Source organism: Thrips palmi, unplaced genomic scaffold, assembly GCF_012932325.1.
Source record: "Thrips palmi isolate BJ-2018 unplaced genomic scaffold, TpBJ-2018v1 HiC_scaffold_19, whole genome shotgun sequence".
NCBI classification, from domain to species: domain Eukaryota; kingdom Metazoa; phylum Arthropoda; class Insecta; order Thysanoptera; family Thripidae; genus Thrips; species Thrips palmi.
The window spans coordinates 13,360,661-13,384,140 of record NW_023144628.1 but is presented as its reverse complement, the minus strand read 5'-3'; the positions used below and the strand labels follow the sequence as shown (position 1 = coordinate 13,384,140).

At 43.6% G+C, this 23,480-nt stretch overlaps 3 protein-coding genes across 4 annotated transcripts; 1 reads left to right on the top strand and 2 right to left on the bottom strand.

Annotated features, from left to right (window-relative positions):
* Window positions 1-64: 64 nt before the first annotated feature.
* LOC117645851 (probable cytochrome P450 12a4, mitochondrial) lies at window positions 65-11,715 on the bottom strand. Of its 2 annotated transcripts, XM_034386330.1 has the most exons (13): window positions 11,581-11,715; window positions 9,372-9,435; window positions 8,803-8,962; window positions 8,164-8,297; window positions 7,544-7,647; window positions 7,082-7,198; window positions 6,552-6,628; window positions 6,275-6,473; window positions 4,430-4,592; window positions 3,572-3,708; window positions 3,182-3,293; window positions 2,400-2,606; window positions 65-402 (listed from the first exon to the last, which is right to left on the bottom strand). In XM_034386330.1, exons 2-13 carry the CDS (start codon window positions 9,417-9,419, stop codon window positions 292-294), a joined length of 1,569 nt encoding a protein of 522 aa, XP_034242221.1. In that variant the 5' UTR covers window positions 9,420-9,435; window positions 11,581-11,715; the 3' UTR covers window positions 65-291. The 2 variants fall into 2 exon arrangements, with proteins under 2 accessions (XP_034242221.1, XP_034242222.1); XM_034386331.1 differs by lacking the exons at window positions 8,803-8,962; window positions 9,372-9,435; window positions 11,581-11,715 and adding an exon at window positions 8,519-8,629.
* Window positions 603-21,663, top strand: LOC117645865. The gene is made up of 3 exons (XM_034386402.1): window positions 603-614; window positions 17,384-17,486; window positions 20,653-21,663. Exons 2-3 carry the CDS (start codon window positions 17,416-17,418, stop codon window positions 21,284-21,286), a joined length of 705 nt encoding a protein of 234 aa, XP_034242293.1. The 5' UTR covers window positions 603-614; window positions 17,384-17,415; the 3' UTR covers window positions 21,287-21,663.
* LOC117645867 lies at window positions 13,040-14,562 on the bottom strand. The gene is made up of 2 exons (XM_034386404.1): window positions 14,326-14,562; window positions 13,040-13,359 (listed from the first exon to the last, which is right to left on the bottom strand). The coding sequence occupies exons 1-2, from the start codon at window positions 14,522-14,524 to the stop codon at window positions 13,112-13,114; spliced, it is 447 nt and encodes a 148-aa protein (XP_034242295.1). The 5' UTR covers window positions 14,525-14,562; the 3' UTR covers window positions 13,040-13,111.
* Window positions 21,664-23,480: the final 1,817 nt, after the last annotated feature.

Sequence of the window (23,480 nt, the reverse complement as noted above, 5' to 3'; positions counted from 1 at the left end):
CAGAATTTTTTGAGTGCGTCAAGGTCAGGGCTTACTTATAAATAAAAGTCATTCAAATCAAAGATGAGCGGTTTCTTTTCAGCTTTATTACAATATGTTCAATTAATAATAGTTGGTTTGTATAAACTGGATCACAGTGCCCGCCATACGATTCCTAATTGGGCCTTAGCCTAAACGTCCCTCTTAAAATTAACCTATAGTGATGTTCGATAGATCTCACAGGTGGAGTGCGTGTGCTGTGCCTCCCACCCAGTGCCTTGAGACATCCCGAAATTGTAGTTCCTAAGTCGGTCACACCCTATCCTTAACAGTGAAAGTGAGTGGATCGACGAAACTGAACAGGATGCGGAATTGTGTCTTGGCGGGAGGGCGATTCCATTCCAGGGAGAAGTTCCGGAACACCTGCAAGGAAACCCAAGGAAATTACACTGCTGATGCTCAAGTTGCGTTTGTGGCGAGGGGTCGTCACACTGCAAGAAAAAGTGTGAATAGTACAACAAATGTACAACTAAAACTGTGCAATAAAAGTACAACAGGGATTGTAGAAAGTGCAACGAGAATTGTACAAACCACAACGAGGCCTGGACTGCACAGCACTCCACTGTGGCAAAAAGGTACGGAAAATTCTTTTAATTTTTTTGCCAGGATTCTCCGTAGCCCTTTTATCAATATTCTCCGTAGGCTCTTACAGCATTCTCCGTAGGGCCGTACAGTATTCTCTGTAGGACCGCACAGTCTTCTCTGTGGCATGGAAGACTGTGTAGTCCTACGGAGATCACTGTAAGGTCCTACAGAGAATACTGTGCGGTCCTACGGAAAATACTGTAAGAGCCTACGGAGAATACTGACAAGGGGGCTACGGAGAATTACCACAAGCTGTTTACAGAATTTTCCGTAGCTTTTAGCCACAGTGTCGTCATGCCAGTTCCATTGTACTTTGTACAACAATTGCTGTACTTTGAAAGTACAAGGTAGGTTTACGCCAGACCGCGTCTTGTCGTAACAGGCTTCGCGATGTCTCACTGCCTGTTCCTCCAATCCACGCCTGGCGTCGACCTTGGCCTGCGGCGCAGTGCCTGGAGACATCCCGAAATTGTATTTCCTAAGTCGGTCACACCCTATCCTTAACAGTGAAAGTGAGTGGATCGACGAAACGACAGGATGCGGAATTGTGTCTTGGGGGGGCGATTCCATTCCAGAGAAGTTCCGGAACACCTGCAAGAAACCGATTTTTGCTCAGTTGGGTTTTGTGGCGGGGTATAAACTGGAACCAGTTGACAATAGTCAAATTTGACATTTGAACGACAATAAAATACCAAATGGCGATGAGAAATAGCAGACTCCGGCAGGAAGTTGTACAAACAACGATCATGACTGAACAACTTTCACCATTGAGTAACGCTTCCATATTAAGCACAATAAAAATCTGATAAAAAATTTGCCAGAAGTTTGTGTTTTGCTGTGGTTTTTTCTTGCAGTGCAACTCACATCACGCATGTACGAAGAAATGCAGAAATAAATGATAGCATACGTCCAATTTTACGGTTTTTTGGCTGATTTTTCATGCTAACTTTGCTTCAAGTACACTCTAAATGTTGTACAGTGAAGATTCTCCATATTGTGGTGAAAATGTTCCATATTATGGTGTTGCTGCTGACTTCATAACATCCCATTGAGAATTCACTGTACCTTACAGATGTTTTGACGAATTTCGTTGGTATTGTGGAGAAAATCTCCACCATAATATGTTGGTGCAGCCTTCCACCGTAAGACATTTACAGAGCAGATTATTTGGTAATATGGATTTTAAACGATAAGTTTTAATCAAGTAATAAGCTGCCTGTGTTCGAAGTGTGTAGTATGCGAGTTGACGATCCCTCGGTTTGTGGTGTGGTCTCCAGGCACTCAGCATCGGATTGACTCTTTTCTCTTGCTTATCAAGGTTTCAGAGCAGACGTGAAATGCATTATTTTCTCTTTGGCTGTACACAATTTGACAGTTTTATAAATTGTATTGTTGGTATTTACTAAAAAGTACATTTTATTCTGACAAGTCAAGTTGAATGGATTAAATGCTGTGCATAAAGAACAGTATCGTGCGAAGCTGAAGAGAAGCAAGTACACGTCTGCACGAAAGACTTGATAAGCGAGAGGGAAAGAGTCAATTTACTCAGAAAATGTCGGTACGAGCTTGACAGTGTTGACACAGACGCAAAGTAATTGTAGTAACCCGATACGACGATGTTCTTCTGAGATACACGATTTCAGTGATAACTCTGTTTACTCCCATTTGACCTATTCCCACTGCTTTCCCCTATGTCTGACAATGTCTAACATGCAAATGTTTTTTTATGACAAATAAACAATCCGAATCTGAATGTGTTTCCATGCTCGACCTACCTTCGCGACAGCCGTTTCGATCTCCAGGTCGGCGAAGCGACGGCCGACGCACATGCGCGGCCCGAAGCCGAAGGGCAGGAAGGCGAAGGGGTGCTTGCCCTTGATGTCGTCCGCGCCGGGAAGCCAGCGCTCCGGAATGAACTCACTCGCCCTCGGGAAGTAGAGCTCGTTGGTCGATATGGCCTGCGAGTTCATGCTGATCATACTCTGCAAACAAATTACTCCAACTGATCAATCGATGTCCGACTCGATATTGAGAACATGACCTCATTTGACCCTGAAGGAAGTAATTTTCTCGTCGTGAGGACATCAAAAAGGAAAAATATGGGATTTTAACGTGCCTGTCTAAAAGGCACCTCAACCTTTCTGACTGTACTCGTTCACGGGAGTTAGACACGGAAAATGGACGGAAAAGCACTCACTAACCTGTTGAAGTGAACATTTTTGTCCCTTAATAACTTTGCTAACGTCAACGTGAAAAAAAGTACATCACCAGTTAGTGTGTACATACTATGACAAGGGGCTTTTCTATGCGACGAATGTTGGAATTTTAAGCACGTTCGTCAATGTTACAATTTTGTGTCCACCAGGTGATACAAAGTGTCTTGATATTTCGTTGGACAAGCTCAATCTGTGTCCCGTATGGACATGAAATTTTAACACCGATGGATGTGCTTGTGCTTAAAATTGAATAAATCGTGGAACAAAATCCCATTTCATTTAGTGTGTGCGCTTAGTCACCTAAACTTTCCAAAGCGAATGCAAATTGAACTGTAACTCACTCCACTTGGCACCTGGTATCCTCCAATGACCATGTCTTTGATTGTGCTTCGCAAATTGCCTATCACAATCGGCGTGAGGCGCATGGTCTCCTTGATGCAAGCGCGCAGATATCTGAACAAAACAAATGTGTAAGACATGAGCTCATTTCTCAGTTTTGAATGATTGGGGAACTGAAAACAAGGAAACAAGGCATCAGAGGAAGTAATGGCAGGAGTTTCCCGTGTGCAAAGCACTATAGACGAAATGGGCGTACAATTGACGTTCAAAACTTTTCTCCGTGCCTACGTTTTTTAAAAATTATTTTGTACATTTTCCGCACCATTTACAGTGAAAATAGATCTAGACAGAAGGTAAATGTGAAAAACCGTTCATCCACCACCGTTACATACCTCATCTCTTCGAGCTGCTTCGTAGTCAGAGACTTCGTCGGGTCTTGAATCACTCTGTCTAATTCTTCTTGCAACTTGGCCTGCTTCTCGGGATGAATGGCCAATTGATAAAGGACTGTCGCTACCGAGGTCCCTGTCTGAGAAAGATAAAATATATTTTAGCGAGCGAATTCAGTAATTCTTGGCATGATTATTTTCTACTCCACAGAACAGAACATGCGCATAGACCGTTAGTGTTTTATTTAACACCCATGACAAGTTATTCACTTCACAAACATGAACAAATTGCTTTGAACAATGGGTGAACAGAAAAAAGTAGTTGGTGAAAACATTGAAAGAAAACATGCAAGGGGTACACCGTGAGAAATAAGTGGCGAATGTGCCTCTGACAAAATTGTTGCCTTAGGTTCACTCACGAAGATTGTACGTATGTTGGGAACGTGAATTTGCGGAGATTTCATGTGATAGTGTAAGCAGGGTTGGCAACGAAGAACGAAATTCATCTTAACATTTTCTCCGATTTCTCCGGAATTCGGTGTCCAGTCGGGGTCTTGTTTGCAGTTTGAGGCAGATCAGTTCTTGTCCGATTCTTGAGGCTCTCCTTCACATTTTAACTCCCTTTGCTATTTCATTGAAAAATCAAAATCTTAATAATGTTATTGCAACTGTGATCAAAAGAAAAAACAAAAATTTATAAAGAAGTTCACACACCCAAAGAAGTCATTTAACAACAAATTTAGTAAAAGGACTGTTCCATCTTGTGCGAAACAGGACCTGATCGAACCACGCGATGTGGAGATGCAGAGAAAACTTGAGAATGACTTTCGTTTGCGGTTGCCAACCCTGAGTGTATCTTACTGTGTCAATGCCTGCAAGAAGCATGTCGAGGGCCATGGTCACGGCCCTCTGCGGGTCTTGGGTTCGAATGAGGAGATTTTCCAGCACACTCAAAGTCCGCTCCTCGTTGGTCGGAGCCTTCTTGAGTCGCTCCATAGCCAAATTGACGTACTTCGCAGACACCCTGCAAAAGCGATTGGGAATTAAAACAATTATGAAGAGTAAATGAATTTGAACTTTCTACAGAAATTCATCGTTTCAAAAGGGTTTTAGACAGGGTACTTTGAACTCCATCACAACAAAATACCTTGTAAAACTTTTAAAGTCGCACTTGCTTTGAAAAGAAGTGAAGTCTTTTCATTCTTATGAACTTGTGCAAGTAAGCTCAACGGGCTTCTGCCCTCGGATTTCTTTAAGTGTCTGTAATCCCAGAATTAGAGCCATAAAACAGCCAGGAACAGAAAATGTGGAATGTTCAATCATGACTTTATACAGTAGCAGTTGAACCGAACCCAACTTTGAAAGGTTTCTTGTCCTTATGACAACTTGCAAAAGTGGGCAGTGGAGAAATACCTCATTTGCTTGTGCAACATTTTGACCCGTCCTAAGACAAGTATTTGTTCCGCGCGAGAAAGATCCTCCTAAGTGTGCTGCGCGAGAGAGATCGTAACTACCTTTCTGAGGAGATTAGGGTTAACATTTCGTTTTTCGGCCTATCCCGTGTTATGTTTTTTGTAAAGAAAATACCGGAGGGACGGGCATATAGTATGACGCATGCTGTGCGTCCGTCCGTTCGTCCGTCCGCGTACTTCCCGTGGTCCAATTTTGACCAAATTATTTGATATGCAGCCTCCTTGGGTGACCCTAAGAACCGCCTGGTGGCAGCAAATCCGATCCGAGCCCCGGGGGCGCTGCTGCAGGTGCATCATGATCTACGGGGTCGAGGAGGATTTCGGCAACGGATACAGCTAGAAGGGCATGTAGGGGTATTTTAGGAATCGGGGCACCGACGCAAAGCCAACGGTGCTAGGTTCGATCAAATCAAAGAAGTTTGGACCCGGGTTCAAATCCAATTTTATTATTAACGTTTTTGTACTGTTCCCCATGTTCCCTAAGGGTGCTGATGACGAAAATTATATCTATTTTAACCCCAGAGAGGTTCAAATTCAGTTAGGGTTACACATAGGTGAAATTCGCACATTTCTAAATGTACTGGACGGGCCAAAGTTGCCGATGTGTATTGCTACTTGTCCTGTTATTATCTGCAACATGCCATAGATCACGTTCACTACTCGCTTTGCTCTGACAACGTTGACCCATTTTTGGTGAATCTTTAGTGAGGACAAATCTCCTTCAAAAACTACCGATGCCGTAAGTCGCGACGCGGATCAAACCATACGAAGTATTTTGAGCATAAGCTACTGAATATGTAGTTTGTTAAAGGCAGATATTTTCTTTGTGAGCTTATGCTCAAAATACTTAGTAATGACAAGCTACTTTCTTCGTAGGGCCGAAAATGGTTTATGAGGGTTCGAAAGTGGAGGTGAAGAAAGCAATAAGGATCTTTCTCGCGCCGCACACAATTAAGATCTTTCTGGGGCGGAACAAATAAGCGATACTTCTCTTAGGAAGGGTCGATTTCTAACAGCACTGAGAATCCAAACGCTATGAGTATAGCGTCAATGCAATGCCTCCCTATTCCCATGCATTAGCATAGGGCATTTTCGGGATGCATTGCACTTAAGGTGCAATATGGCTGAGGCATTGCACGTATGGTGCGATATGTCGACGCATTGCACCATACGTGCAATACTCATAGCGTTTGGAATTTCAGTGAGGTGTCACTCTTGAGCGCCTGGTACTTACTGAGTAACATAGTCCATTGAAGCGACGAATCGTCGGTAGGCTGGCGTTGAGATGAATTTGTAAGGGGACGGCTTGAAGTCAAGTTCGTACATGCCGTCGAAGACAGCATGGACTGCCTCTATCATCTTACTCGCTTCGGAGTCGGGAGCAAGGTTCTTGAACAGATTTAGTCGGGTGTCCAGGGCAACGAACGTGATGGCTGCGTGAAAGAAACAATCCTTAAGCCACTGGATTCATCGACACATTCACAGCGAACGGACTTGGTGCTGATTCTTACACTCCAAGGCCCACTTGGCTATCTCGTGGGAGAAATCCGGGGGCATTTCCTGAGAGTCGTTACGAACTTCTCTCATCCTATAAACAGAGACGCCCAGCTAAGACGAAGCATACGAAATGGACCTGTAAGTTAGTGGTCATACTAAATTCCTATGTTCATTTTTTTAACGTGATCTCACACAAATTTGCGCACACGCAATTTGCCTTTCGCTCAAATTTGTACGCGAATTCGAACGAATTTGAGAAGTACTGCGTATACAAACTTGCACGAAAACGATCGCATGTGTGCGAAATTCTATAAACACATTAAGAATGCCTCTTTCTACTGCACAAACCCGCCCCCAATGTATCACAAGGCTCCCTCCATAGTGCAGCGGTTTGAACCCTGTCGAATCAATGTGAAAAAATATACTTCTTTAAGGGGCAACAAGAGTTAAATTTGAAATAGAAAACCAATGCTTGGTAGTCCCCTTACGCCCTAGTGGGTTTATTGTCTTTGTGACTGAAGTGCGGTGATGCAAGCACACCCACCTATCGATGAACTCCTGGGTGACCATGTCGATCGGCTCGACGTACTGCTTCGTGTTCCTCGGCTGCATCATGACTTGGTTCACGGCTGAGCGGAATTCCTGCCACTCCTGGCCCTGGCTGAAAGCGTGAGAACATCAGTGAATAGATCTAGTCTTATTCTGCTTCGCTGTCTTGTCTTAGCCCCAAGGAGAAAGTTCCCGTTGAGAAGATTGTGGTACAATCTATCTTATATGACAGTCAGTTTCTTCGTGTCAAAATAGCCTTTTTATTGCTACCTGAGATGCGATAATTTAAACGAATCGAATTAGACTTTTTAAATGGCAATTATTACAATTAAATATAGGTTGTACTTTGTACTACGGCAGGCCATTTTCACAAACAGTTTTAAAGAGAGAGGGGGAGAGTTTCAGCTTCATTCTCGTAGTTTTTAATGGCACCAAAGTGACGTTTCTTTTGACTTACGCGACAGTTAGACTGGGAGGGAAGTCCTTCCTCAAGTTGCGAAAGTAGTAGTCCAAGCAGTACGCGCCCATCCGAACGGGCCATGGCCCTTCGCTGCGGAACACCTACGTAGATTATACAGACGGTTTTGGCATTCCTTGGTATAGTCCTTGGCTGTCATCGCTGCAACCCCGTGAAATTCAAAGCGTCTGAAAGTACTTCAATGGTCAAAAGAATTTTACCCCCGTTAGGCCTAGGCCTACTGGGGGTTGGTTTCTTTTGACCATGGTAGTACTGCGTGTGTGCAGGACAACCCAACACTCCCGAGTCTTCGAGTTCTTAACGAGACTCGCACAGAAAAAAATTGTTGGGGTGATAAATTCTATTCGATATGCTGAATTCGACTTCAATCAAAAATCCGATAGTATCAATCGAAAATACGATACCCGCATACAAAAGCAGGCAGTTATGACCACGAACCACAGCTCATTTATCCAATCGCCAATGTTTGATAGTGGCTACAAGCGTTTGGCTGTGGGTACCGGATTTTCATTGCAGCTAAAGAACTAGCCTATCAAACTAACTTGATCACCACAATTTGATTTTTTTTTCCGTGCAGCATAAGAGCGATGAAAACTCACCTTTGCTACCTCATCGGCGTCGTACACAAGGACAAAGTCAGGTTTGCCGAACATTCCTGGTAACTTGGAGACAGGTCCATAGGTTTCATTGATAGTTTTGAATAGGTCGGAGGTGTCTTTCTTGTAGAATTCACCTGGAAAGTCGGAACAGATCATTAAAAAAGGCATCCTGCGACGCACCCAAACCAAAGGCCTCTTGGGTTACAAAAAAAAATACTAATAAAGGTTTGTTGTTTTTTTTTCATGAAAACTTCTCTTGATCGAAACTTCTTTTTTTTTCTTGTTTGAAGTAAACATTTTTGGGTCAAGTTTTTTTTTCTTAAAAGAAAAACAAGAAAATTAAAAGTAAAGATACCATTTTTCTGGGTGTATTCAGGGAATGCACCCTAGCTCTGTGGGTTCAAATTTCAATCTGAAGTGTTTCTGTCTCATGGTTCGAGCGCTTTTGGTTCAAGTTGAATAAAATGGCATGAGATTTACAACAGCAGAAGTCGTAACCTCGACCCCACATTCCTGGATTGTCCGGGTATTCCGCGAACGTACGCAGGATTCTGTAAGTATTGATGCGTTTTCCTCAGATATCTTTAAACTTTTTCATTATGATAACTCCTTTATTGTGAAGAAACTAGGGTTTCTTACCGCCCGGCAAAAACCGATGAAGATTGCCGACGACTGGGAGTGGTTTTGGCCCGGGGATATCACTGTAGGGCAGAGCATCGTCCCAACCCAACTCGGGGCTGACATCAGCATTTTTTGTCTCAATCCCGACACTTAAGGTAGACTTCAAGCGACCAGGAACCTGCAGACAGACATTCGGACACTGAGAACACAAGAAATAAAACATGTGACAGTGGCTAAAAGGATACAAAGAGTTTTTGGCACTGTGTTCTTAAAAAAAAAACTTCGAGGGGGAGCAACCACGCGAGTAAGACTGTATCCCCTGGAGCCCTTGAAATCTCTGGAAATCCGAAATCGTCCCCCCAAACGGCAAAACAACAGGCAGATTTTAAGGTGAGGTGTGGGTGAAAATGGAAACTTTAGGGCGTTAAAGTACAAGGTAGGAAACTATTATACACCACATTTCATCCCAATTTACCCACTCATTAAGCCAGAGAATGATGTTTTCGTTCTTAATCTAAATCTTCCTCTGACCAAACGAGCACGCATGGTAAATTTGCCGTTGGCCCCTAAATATCGAAGCAGCTCACCTTAGGTCCCACGAAGATTGAACGGGATGCATTTGTCACCCGCAACATGATTTCAACGAAACAGCTGTAAACAGAAAGCAAATCCACGTATGACGCACTGTTTCAAGTTGACGAAGCTGCCTTAACAGCTTTTGAAATGCTCTGCTGTCTTTCCGAAACCGCTGAAACAAGCGCAGTATTTGTCGCATTTGGAATCGGCCAAAGCTCAATGCGCGGGTTCATGTTGTAGATTTGCCTTTTGATTGACTCAAGGCCTAAAGGCCATGGGACATATACGTCCTGAAATACAAACTTCAGCCCCCCGGGGCCCCTGACCGGTACATTTTGTCCATCACCAATTAACTCCTTAACAGCGCCCAATGCACCAAGGCGCATTGAAATGCATATGAAAGGTAACACATTTTACGCGCATTTAATGCGATTGTGCACATCAAATGCGCATTAATGCGCGTAAATGCACATTAAAGACGCACTCTAAATGTTGTTCAGTACAGATTCTCTATATTATGGTGAAAATGTTCCATATTTGGTGGTGCAGCTGACTTCGTAACATACCATTCAGAATTCACTGTACCTTATAGATATTTTGACGAATTTCGTTGGTATTATGGAGAAATTCTCCACCATTATTTATGTTGGTGCAGCCTTTCACCGTAAGACATTTACAGTGCGCCCAAAATGTGTTACCTTTTATGTGCATTTCAATGCGCTTCCCAGCTTTAAATGCGCTTTGATGCACATTGGCGCTGGGGGGTGAGAATGGAAATACCGCAATGTCATGTTCATTTTGTGATACGGCGAAATACTTGCGAAATACTTCCGAACGTCAGAAACCTGTCAGAAAACCAGATCAAAATTCGCGCACCTCTGACAGCTGAAAACTTTCAGTGGTGCGCGCATTTTGATCAGGATTTCAGACTTGTTTATGACATTCTGACAAAATTTACACGAGTAAAGGGAGTAATCGGGTGCAGGAGACGACAAGGCGTCAGGCAAGAGAGATAAGATAAGCTAGCCGCACTGAATATTAAATGGAAAGACTCCGCCAAAACACGGTGAGACAAAAAGTTTAGCCAAGTTGTGGTCAGACCTAAATAGGCTCGTTAGAACTCGGTCTGCCGAAAGTATCCCACCATGAAATGATCTGACTTTTTTGCCTAACCACGGTACAGGTTGCATCGCACAGACTATATTGATATTCTGACCCCTTAGTGGTCAGACAAAAATATGTCACCCTGATGCAGGGGGACATTTTCTTGTGACAACAATTTGGCACGACCTTCAGGCCTGACCAAAACTTTGGGATACTTTTCGTCTTGCCTCTGGCAAGGAAGAAGTCTGCCCTTTGAATTTGTCGTGTAGGTGCACATACGGTCTCGGCGCTCACACTGAATGTTGGTGTGCTTTCAGCATCTACACCTATTGCCATATTTGTGTGTGGTATGTACAATTTAATAAATAAATTGGGGACAGTATTTCCATAGTGTGCTCATGCTTTTGAAAAATTCATGCTCAAATTTGTACATACAACGTGCTGGTTTGCGGCTTGGTATTGGAAGGTCGGATTTCTCTCGAACTGCGTCTTTTTTCTACCTAAAGATAAAATAATCATAGGAAGATACCCAAAACCTAAGGGGATTGAAGAAGAGGGCTCCTCGAGCTATCGAAGACAACAGCCTGCTCCCGCCCAGCAAATAAACAAGCTGGCAGTCAGCTGGCGAGACGCGCGGCCAGGCACTCCACGTTGTGACCTTGAATGTCTCCGCCGCCCGCCCGTCCGCTCGTCATGGCATTATCAGGCTGGAGAGGTCCCCGCCGGCAAAAACAAACCGCGCGGGACCAACGCCAGTTCAGCTTTGTTTTTGCTTTGGTTTTTCTTGAACACAATCGAAAACCCTTCACATGTTTTCAGCGAGTTCCCTCGGAGGCATTGCTCAATCTTTCGCAGAGAAAATCCTTTGCAAAACGAAAAGAGTGCCGATTGTAAAGACAAGAGGGGAGTTTCTGATGACTCGCTAGCTGATTGCAAACGAGGCAGGCGCATGTTCAAAGCCATGAATCAGCTTGTTTCACATTCAAACAAGCGTGACACAATGCTCAAAGGAGCGTGACAGTTTGTCACGCTCGTTTCTACGTGACGTCACGCTCCTGGAATGAAAACTCTGCGTGACTGACATGTGGCTGTCACCCAGTTCCTCACTTCACTTACTTTCAGCGACCGCTTCACCGACTTGCAACTTCGGCACCGCCGCGTGTATGCGCTCGGAACCGATGGAGCGCTTCAGTGTTTGACGACGAACAGCTGCGTCCCGCGCGGCGAACTGACTGCCTGGCTGCGGCGCGACTGCCGGTCGGACGGAGGTGTACAGTACAGCCACGGGCCTGGCGACGGAGGCGGCCACTTTGCGCAGCGGTGGGGGCACGGACGGAGAACAGCGCACAGTGGGCCAGAACGTTCCCGCCCATTTTTCCCAAAAATAAATTCCCAAATATTGTCTTTCCAAAATACATTTTCCCAAAACTATCCTTTCCCCAAAATTTAAAATCCCAACCTACATTTTCCAATCCAATGTTACCAATTTTTTTCCCAAAGTTACTCCCAAAAATTTTCCCAAAAAAAATTTTCCTTTGAGCTCACGAACTCCATAAGGAAAAAGGCGGAGGTCATATTCACCGAAAAGGGAGGAGCCTCCGGAAGAACAGATAGTCCTGATGAGTACTAAATTCTAGGCGAGGTATACTCAATCAATCACCCTAATCTGGGTAAAGATTATTTTATCATCTAACTTCGGTTACTGGAGGTTTCCTAATCGATATTTAGGGGGGAAAAAGGGTATATGCTTCCTTTTAGCTAGATGTTTTGGCGATGAGACCTGTACGCTAACTTAAGCGATACAAAAATCCTCGCCAACATGAGGTGACGATTATCCTTATTGAAAGTTGTAGTCCTGGACTTGCTTTCGCTTGTTTTTGACAAGCCTGATGTGCATGTGGCTGAGTACCTGCGCACTCCAGACGCCACTCAACACACTAAGCTGCACCGATTATGCTGATAAAAAAACTATTTTGGAAAAAGACATTTTTGGGAAAATAAATGATTTGGGAAAAATTTCTTTGGGAAATCTATATTGGGAATAAAAGTTTTAGAAATATTCTCCATTGGGAAAATGGGTTTGGGAAAAATGACCGGTAACCGGGCCAGAAGACCGGCACAGGCGGCCAAAACTCTCGACGCGTTTTGGGCTCCAGAGTCGCTAAACGGGACTCGAACCGAACGTGTGACCCCACCGATAGATTCATCGATCGGAGAGCAAGCAAAGCATTCTATTGGTGCGGTCATTCACGTCCGGTTTGAGTCACATTTAACGCCTCTAGAGCTCAAAAACCTTGAGGGATTTCGACCATCGCCACCGGTCTTTGGGGCCCACTGTGCAGCAAGGCTTGGAAAGCAACGCTGGAACTATTACGCACAAGGAGACAGGGCAGGCCGGGAAACAGAAAAGTTCCTGCAGCACTGATATATCAGTGCTGGCATATTTTATAGACCAGTAGGACTGAAATTCACTGAGAAAGTCGCCGGGTTCAGTGACGATGTCGATTAAGAGCATGATTACTTATCCTGGCCTAGTTTGAAAACATAAGTGGCGACGTGGGGGAAGGGCTTGGCATCATTAGCATACACTAACAAAAATCTACTAACTTTATTTCTCAACTATTCTATTTGGTAACTCTAAAGACGCTTACAAGTCAGCGCCATCGACACCCTGGACCTTCAAAAGGACCTGCAGGAAGCTAAACCACTTCTCCATGACGGCGAGGTAGAAGGGCCTGTTGAGGTGGCCCATCCCCTTGACGGGCATACTCAGTCCAGACGCACTGCCCTGAATGAAGTTCAAGCGCGTGTAGCGCTGTGACGGCGTTTCCTCCAGCCAGGGGCCTTCGAACAGACTTTGCGTCAGCAGCAGACTGTTCTTCTCCAGCTCGTCACCTGTAACATCAATTTCACGTCGAATCAAATTCTCGCAAGAGTATAAGTCCTTGTGGCAAGCTCGCCTTGCCTCAAAATGGGCAAGGCGTTTTCAATGCCAAAAATTGGCAAGCTTGACCCAGATCTTTCATTAGCCTACGAATATTTGGCGATTTGGCGAGTAGGTCGGGGCCAGGTTTGCCAATTTAAACTTGCCACCATATTTGCAAAGTCGTTGTGAAATCACTGTAAAAAAATTAAACGACGACATTCAAATCTACAGCCAAAGTGCAAAGTCATTATTCCCCTCCTGACATAAACTGCCAGATCGAAAAAGGGTGATACTACACCCAGAGGAACAATGACCAGTCTCGCTGATGTCTGACTTTCATTCGGTCATCCTATTTTCGGCTGCGCTTCATCGCACAAAAAGTGTCGAGATGTCTCACCCTTTGAATAGTGAACACACTATACAAAGTAGATGTACGCCAGACCGTTTCTTGTCGTAACAGGCTTCGCGATGCACTCTAAATGTTGTACAGTGAAGATTCTCCTGTTAAAATGTTCAATATTATGGTGGTCACATACCATTGAGAATTCACTGTACCTTATAGATATTTTGACGAATTTTGTTGGTATTACGGAGAAAATCTCCACCATATATTTTGGTGCAGCCTTTCACCGTTTGACATTTACAGTGTGCTGCGCCAGTTTCGGAAATCCACGCCTGGCCCGCCTACCTTGGCCTGCGGCGCAAGCCCTTACGGGGGCTTCTTTGAATAACGTTAAACACTATACACGAATAACGTATCTGTACAGATTTCTTAATGTTTACGCCTTGGCCTAGCCCTTATGGCAAAATGATACGTTAAAAATAAAAAAACCGCATTCGACGAGTAAACTTTACCCTACCCGTGTGTTTTCAACCCCAACCGAGTAACGGGCTTTACTATCGCTGAGGCAAAATTCGAAGAAAACACACGGTACCTGCAAAGCACAGAAGGACGAGGGCGTTGGCGACGAGGCGGAACAGCAGCGCGATGACTTTGCTCCAGAGCCGCGTCTCGTGCTGGTACGTGAGGATGAGGTGCACGGTGGCGGCCAGCGGCAGCGCGGCGCACGCCAGCACCACCACGATCATGGTGTGCTCCAGACCCGTCCGCGTCCACCGCCAGCCCTGGAGCATCAGGGCGTGCAGCGCGGCCAGCTCGCACACACGCGGCCCTGCGACCGTCAGGTTTACGACACTGCGTCATTCCATGCGAACCCCTCAGGGCTCGAGACGAGTATAGTGTGGTGGTGGCGGCACGGTCTAGGGAGCGCTCAGAGGGCCAGAGGACCGGCGCAGGCGGCTGAAACACTTGACGCGATTTGAACTCCTGAGTCGCTTAACAGGACTCAAACCGAACGTGTGACCCCACCAATGGATTCCTCGTTCTGAGAGCATTTCATTGCAGAGGTCACACGTTCGGTTTGAGTCCTGTAAGGCCAATCTGATCAGCTCAGAGTTTAAGCCGCCTGCGCTGGTCTTCTCGCCTACTGTGGAGCGCTTTCAAAGTTTAGAACGCTTGCCGAATCAGAGCCAAGGCTCCCAAAATTTTTTACTCGTCTGAGTCCTGCCACCACGTCTCTTATACACGTGTATATCAATTCTTAGTTCAATTCATAGCCTACAGGTGATTCAATTAAATTCTGGTAGCATTTGGTCGCACGGGACGCTTGCTAGGACTTATTCTCCCACTTGCATTTTTTAAACCACACTGCAAGAAAAACCCACAGCAAAAGTACACAAATTTCTGGCAAATTTTTTTTCAGGTTTTTATTGTACTTTCAAAGTACAACAATTGTAGTACAAAGTACAATGGAACCGGCATGACGAGTGCTGTCCAGTCCAGGCCTCGTTGTGGTTTGTACAATTCTCGTTGTACTTTCTACAATCCCTGTTGTACTTTAATTGTACAGTTTTTGTTGTACATTTCTTGTACTATTCACACTTTTTCTTGCAGTGCACTGTGGGGAGGGGGCCGTGTCCGGAGCCGAGCCGAGCCGCCGCCCCGGCCAGCGGTGGCCAGCCGAGACAGGTGGGGCAGGGTAGGGCGGGCCGAGTCGGCGCAAGGGTGCTGCTTTCGGAAAATCACCGCTCGTCGACCGGCGAGCCGAAGTTTACCTGGACTCGGCGAGGGGTCGCGTAAGCCTCGGGCGCGGTGGAGGGGATTCGGGACTCGGGATTTCTGAGAAGCACTCCTGCGTCTGCTGCGTCGCTGCGCTTTCAGTGTGTCGTGTGTTCTCAGTGCTGTGCACATCGCATCCGAGTCCAAGCGCTCGTTCGCACCATCAATTTTATGTTCCGCTGGACCGTTTAGCGATTTGCAGCGTCTAGGTGTGGTTTTCGGTGCAGTGCGCATAGTGCAGGCGTGTCGCCTGTGGTGCCGTACAGTCACCACTCGTGTTTCTAAAGGTATTTTGGAGATCCTCGGGAAGACGGTTTGTTTTCGCAACGTGGCGTTACTAAGTGCTGTTATTTTTATTATTTTTTTGAAAAGAGGGGGGGTGTCTGAAAGTGTCACTAAATCCGTAGCATGATTAATGTACAGGCCCGTACAGCATTGCTGGAAAGTAAGAAAAGAGAAAACCGCACCCGAAAACAGTGTTGAGCCTGAGGACCTCCTTTGATAAGGAATCAACAATTAACCTAACCTCTAAAAGGAAGCCGAGTTTGTTAATCCAAATATCGCTCAATTAGGTACTGTATCCGGTGAATGCTATTCCTCTTCTACCTATTGTTGAAAGGATACTTTCGTGGACTCTAGACCGGAAGTAAACCATTCGCCCTGTTAACGTATAACATACAGGATACAGACAATAGTCGTATATAGGCGTTCAGAAGTTTACATCGTCCATTACTTATTTGCAATACATTTTTTTATATCTCAAGGCCAACAATTTTTAACCACCCGGTTCCACTTTGACAACCCGAGAACGTCAGTTCCGGCCATCATGGAGTCTTTCATTCCACGAGCCATACCCAATTATTGCTGTTGTTCATAGATAAACGTGTTACGTTAAATCGATGCGTTGAAAGGAGGAGTCTTCCTTAAGGGGAGGTTCTGGTGAAAATCTTGCTATTTTCCAAATGGATCCCACTGTCACAATTTGTTCGGAATATAAAATCTTTCTTCGAGGAGACTAAAATTTGACTTTTGAAGGCACATGCCAGGCTCTGAACCCAGTCGAAGAGTCTTATTGATTGAGCCTATTTTGGCTGTATCTTAAAAAATCTTCTTGCCCATACTATTTTGTCGTAAAAGGTTGACCTTGACATTTTTCACTTCTTCGATTCATTTTGAAAAAATGCCGGCATGCATAGCTCAAAATTTCCATTACATTATAAATTGTAAGCTTTTTAAGCAGAAAAGTCCCTAAAATTTGTCTATTTTTTACATTTTTGGTCAATTATAGTGAAATGCTTGGTTAGAAAGCTTGCCAATAAAAATGTAATTTACGTTTTGAGTTCTGCATGCCGGCATCTTTTAAAAATAAATCGAAGAAGTAAAAAATGTCAAGGCCAACCTTTTACAACAAAATAGTATGCGTAAGAAGATTTTTAAAGTTATAGCCTAAATAGGAGAAAAAGGCTCTGCGACTGGGTTCAGCACACAGAATGTGCCTCCCCATTGAAAAATTTTAAAAATTACTTGGTAAGACATGAAATTTTTAACAAATTTTCACAGTGGGACCTATTTAGGAGAAAATAGCATTTTCACCAGAACCTCCCCTTAATGCCTGAAGGGTTACTTCAGCGATTCTTGAAAAGGCATTAAGCAGGAAACAGCTGAGTATTTAACTTCCATCCCCTCACTCGAGGGGCAGGAAGTTGTGCACGCAGTTGACATTTAATTTCTGTTGTCTAAGATTCACTGAAATGCCCCAACGAGAGTTTTGTTGAGAGGCTACTGGTCAAGCTTTTGGTTTTAGCCTCTTTCACTGACGCAAGAGCTGAACAGGAGCAACTTCGTCACTCATCCCCGTTGGTTCTGTGTTACAGGCCACTCCCTGAAGGACAAGAACGAGATCATCATGAACGGACGAGGCAAACGGGTGCAGGCTGAGGAGACCGACCAGCCCCACGCGAACAAGCAGCAGAAGATGTAAGTACTTCCACTTCCTGCTACTTTTCATGATCTAAAAGCCTCAAGTGCGGCCTCACACTAAATGTCGATGTGCTTTTATTGTCCGTAACTATTGCCATTTTTGTGCACATATACTCTAAATGTCTTACAATGAAATTTGACCTATGTTATTCGTATGTTACAGTGAATTCGGCGCAAGCATAATACGAAGCAATATTCCTTCGTAATACGAATCTTTTTAGCTTCTTCATTGTAAGATGCTAAGAAAAACCTTCGTAATACGAAGAAAAACCACCTTCGTATTATGCTTGCGCCATTTCCTTCGTAATATGGGAAATTTCTCCCTAAGACATTTAGAGTGTATAAGCTAAGTTCAATTAAAAACTCAAATGAACAACTGCACTGCGCTTTGGTATTCGTAACATTGTACTTGATTGATATGGAAATTTGTACATAGCTCACATAACGCGCAATACTTCGTACAATAAGTCCAAGGCAATTTGTGTGTTTGAGTGTCTTTCTTGTAAAAGTCAACTTTGAAAATACAAATCGGTGGGAAGGGCTTGACCAAGGGACTTGAAAATTTACCTTTGCCCTGAGGGATAAATTTTGTACTTTTCCAAAAAATTGATCTTTAATTTATCTTTGCTGAATGTCTAGTATATATAAATTTATTTGTATAGTTTTGAAAAATTTGAGAAAGTGCCATTCCTTGGTCCTAATAGCTGTGCAAAATTTCGGCCTAGGCACGGACTTGGAAGAATGCCTAAATTTCTTAATGAAGATTTGAGGAACTTAGCAGTGAACTCACTCAATTGCAACCAGGGTGTATCAGAATGGAATAACTAATAATCCCGAGCTAGAAATAGTGGTCTGGTGGATATCTTATACGTCCTTACTTGTGCTACCAGCGTTTCCAGCCTGTCAGGGTCTGTGTTGAGTTGCCCTGTTATGGGCTTCACAAATCGTATTGCAACGAAACCTTACATCCAGTTTGGACATGGTACACTTACCTTTGTGGGAACCAGATCACAAGCTATTCACTTGTGTTGGCTTGTATTGTTTGTCAAAAGGTAAGCCTGTTTGCGAGAAGCTATATACTGGTGACAAATGAATGAAAACACAACTAGAGAATACTGTCAAGCAGAATTTCAAATATTCAACATATTTGTGACCAGAAATTTATCGACTGTAGAAAATTCCATGAATCTAAGATGAATTAGTTCCTAAACTTGGAGGATGCAACTTCTATTATTTTCTGAGTAAATTAGGTTTACGTTAACTTTGAGTCGTTTGGGACAAACTTGTAATTTGCTTTATCGTAAGCTGGTCTTGAGCTGACCATCTTTTTGCTCACAAGTCTATACAAGTAAAAATCTCGTGATATGGTTCTTACAACAATAGCTCAGTGTACCATGTCCCATTTGGAAGTAAGGTTGGATTACGATACCAGTTGTGAAGGCCATAACTGGGCTCCTCGACAAAGCCCCTTCAGGCTGAAAACACGATTAACTAAGAAGTAGAAGATACTCACCACACTCTATTTCTGCGTCGAGATTATTATTTATTCCATTCTGATAAACCCTAGTTACAAGAGTTTACCGATAAATTTCCTAAACCTGCCTGAAGAAATTTACGCTTCCTTCAGAGCTCCGAAACCAAGTCTGTGCCCAAGCTGAAATTTTACACCGTGCTTGAGACCAAGGTAAGGTACTTTCTCAACTTTTTTGAATTGTTTAATAAAGTATATTTTTAAGATCTAGAACATAAAATTGATGTTCAATTTTTTTTAAAAGTAACTTTACTTTCAGATTTGTCCAAACTCTTGAAAAAGTACTTAAATGTTAAAACTGTTGTCCTTTTGACCCTTGCGACCTGGGTAAAATTTTAAGTCCCTGGGTGAAGCCCCTCCCATCGATTTGTGACTTAACCGTTCACTATCAGAAAAAAAATAGCAAAACACGCCTTTGCCCGCTGCTCCGGACTTGGTCGACCTACGACCTTCAAACTTTTTGGACATCTTTCTCTGCCCTTGGGGCACATATAGTTTTGGGTTTTTTTTTCCGGGAAAAAATTTAAAATCACCCGGGAAAAAAAAAACATATTTTCCATTTTTTTTTCCGGGGAAAAAATGGAAAAGTATAAAAAATTTAAAAAAAAGCGTTTTTTACTTTAAAAATTTTATGGATAAAGATTATCGTTTAAAAGCTCGGATTTGGTAAATATGACGATGTATGACACGCAATATCTATTTTGCGGGGCCTGAAGGCATTTTTACTTTTGGGGTTTTTGAAGTTCCCGCTTGATGACACGTCTCCCCCGATTGGTTTTTACTAGGGGTACGTGCCGTTTAGTCTAGGCGGGGTGTGTGGCTGGCGATGCGAATTGACATATTTTGTGCACTTTGGACTTTGCTTGAGTAGACGAAATATCCATCTTACGGGCTCATATTCAGTGAACTTTAGACCGGGGGTAGAAAAGGTAGTGATTTTCGCTATCAGAACCCCAAAAACTGCTGGGATCAATGTCAAACTCGATTTAAAAATTGCATCAATACTTGTTGCATCAAAACTTAAAAACCCTTATTCGTATTTTTCAGAATTTTAATTCCCACACCATACAGTCTTAAGGGGCTTTTGAGGTAATTGGGGTATTAGATAAATTAAGATGTTTCTCATTTACACAAAAAGAGAAAACCTAGTTAAAACACTCAAAAGTTAAAAAAAATTTCAAAATTGGAAAAAAACGAAAAGTATAGCCATGGCAAAAAAACGAAAAAAACATTGGAAAAAAACGTATTTTTCCATGTTTTTTTTCCAACTTCCCAACACTAGGCACATATGATACAATATTGGTCCGAATCACAGATACCAGAATCTTGTGCTCCCTAGACATGCACTTCTAGAAGCAGAAGAATCGACAATAGTACAGAAATTTCTGGCATATTTTAATTAGGAAAAAAATGTTTTTCATAGTACAACAATTGTTGAACAAAGTACAATGAAACTGGCATGACGAGTGCAGTCCAGGCCTCGTTGTACTTCCTACAATTCTCACTGTCCCTATCTTTCAAATTTTTCATTGTACTTTGGTTGTACTATCCACAATTTCTCTTGCAGTGTTGAGTCACTTGACAACGTTTTGTAACAGGAAGAAGCTGACATGTGTCCCTCTCTCTGCGCAGGACGGACTGGTGCTTGGACTGCAAGGCCGTGCTGCAGGTCGCCTGCCTCGGTGCCCACCGTGTGCTGGACATGGACGCTGCGGAGAAGGACGCCCAGGCCAAGCTGCAGGCTGCGCTTCAGGAGGCGGCTCTGCAGCAGGCGAACCTGGACGCCCTGACCGCAGCCCGCGTGCTCACGGGCCCCGTCCTGGAGGCTGAAGTCGCCAGGGTGGACGAAAGCAACATGGGCTGGTCCGTCGCGGGCGGCGACATCCGCATCGCGCTGGCCGCCACCAAGGAGCTCACCGGCGAGGACGAGAAGGCGCTCTGCGCGGCGCTCGAAGAAGTGGAAGTGGCGTACGAAGTAGACGAGGCAGAGTCCACCATAGCTTGGACGGACATCGAGCTAGACGCACTCAGTGGCCTCATGGACAAGCTGCCCGACTGCGTGGAGGGCCAGGCGGCGGGGAAGGGCGACGTGCTTCTGAGCGCAGCCGGGCGCCTGGAGGTCTTTTTCAGGGACATGCCGTCCAGGGGAGAGCCGGGCATGAAGATGTTCGGCCGCGTGGAGGACGGCCTGGGTGCCCTGGAAGGCAGTGGCTGCGACGGTCGCGACGACGAAGTGTCCAGGCAGGCTACAAGGATAATTGCGTAACCCAGAGCGTGGACTGCTTCTGCAGGGGCGTCGAGCCCGGCACCACCACCCTTAGCAACGTGCAGTTTGAGGTGGAAGGATGCCAATGAAGTGTCAATAGGAACAGGCGCTCGATTTTACTTTATCAACTTCTTCAGTATTCTCCGTGTTTTTAAGACGAATTGTGTTGAGATTTTAGGATGAGCGGAGTGGGCTTTTTAAATTTTTCATTGCTGCAGTCATTTTACGATGTTCGTTTCCACTAACGTTCCCTCAATTGATCGATTGTTTCCGTTTATCTTTTTACTCATGTAATTTCATTTCATTTAACCTTGAAGGAAGTGAAAACCCTTGCTTCTACTATGTACTGGTACTTAATTAAAAACCTTTTAAAAATAAACGCCTTTTTACGAGCTTCAATTCTTCACTCTGATGTGTCACTGGCGAAATCTAGATTGAAACAAATCAAATTTTTTATTTGCGCATGGTCTTCTTTTGATCGAAGGCTACGTTCGGTCGTAAGTACACTTGCGATATTTGCTTGAGATAATTATAAGATGTCGCGATCCTTGGGCCTGCACATGGAACTCGATGCGAGATATGCACACACTATTAGCCCCCGACTTTCTAAATAGGGCATTTCAGAGAAGGTCTGGACCGGAATCCCAGAGCCTCAATTTTTGACGGTTAATTACGAGGGGTAACGGCCTCAACGACGAAATAACTTGGACAATCGGGTTAATTTTGTGTCATTCTAGTGCTAAAATACGTTAACACGCTGATGCTCATCGAAAAGCTAGTTTCTCAAAAACCATTATGAATGTTGCGATGACACTGCAGAAAATTGTAGAGCAACAAATTTACCTGTCCATGGCCAACCTGGCATGTACTCTCTAGGCTGGAGCGTGCTTGCAAAGTACACGCCACGCTGCAGTTCTTTACCTTTGGAGTCATCCATAAAATACGTGCATAGTTTCAGGGGGGGGAGGCAATAGAAAACGGACAGCCTATCTTAACACATGGAGAAGGTTAGGTTAGATCGCGGACATACACTGGTAAAACTATGGGGTAGTTCTACGCAGCGTAGGGCTACGCTTCAAGACTACGCCACGCTTCAAGACAATTCCCCCTTGCGTTTAGATAAGAGGAAAGGAACGCATGCGTTCACTACGAATTAGCATTAACAATATTGGGGTAAAAGGGGGGGGGGGAAGGTCATTGTATTGTATTGTATTATCATTCTTTCTTACGTCAGTTTTTACAATAAAAACATTTTGAACATCGTCATTTTTATCCTTATTAAGTTAATATTTGGCGGTCCAAGATAATAATAATAAAATAGAATTGTACCATCTAAAATCAATAGATTAAAGAGAAGTAAAAAAACAGAGAGATCACAGTACCAACCCATCACAGAAAAAGTCTTCTAACCTATAAAATTCTTTATTAAACAGCCAAGCTTTCAATTTTGATTTAAATTTCTTTAAAATTGTTTCGTTCTTTATGTAATTCGGGAGATTGTTAAAGATTTTTTTGATTGTAAAGTCTGGTGCATTTCTGGGTCTATGTTCTAAATGTATATTGTTCAATCCTCTTGTCCTGTATTTATGTACTGTGTGATTTTCCATGTTCCTGAAGTATTTGTGGGCATATATAGATGCTTGAAGGATGAAAACTGAGTTAATTGTTAAGATGTTCCATTTTTTGAAAAGTCCTCTACAGCTTTGACGCCTCCTAGCCTTCCCAAATTCTAGTATCTTTATAGCCCTTTTTAGTTTTCTGAAAATTTTTTCGACTAAGTTCTTTTGAACGTTTTCATTAGCCCATAGTATACTTCCATAGCTAAGGTGGGAGTGGAAATGAGCATGGTACACCTTGAGGATATCTTTCTTATACATAATCTGTGATATTTGTGACATCATAAAATGTCCACTGTTTAGTTTTTTCTCTAGCTTGCTGATGTGGTCATCCCATTTTAAATTTTTCTGTAGCTCTACTCCTAGGAAAGTTCTTTTCTCCACTTGACTAATAATATTCCCTTCTAGTTCCAATTTAAATTCATTTTCATTATTCTCAAATAGCATATATACTGTTTTACCCCAATTTAGTTCCAGGTTTAAAGACGCGAAGAATGTTTTAAGAGCCATAAGGATTTCTGTTGCCCTATCATTGAGTTCTCTCCATGTTTTACCCGTGACTATAACTGTTGTATCAT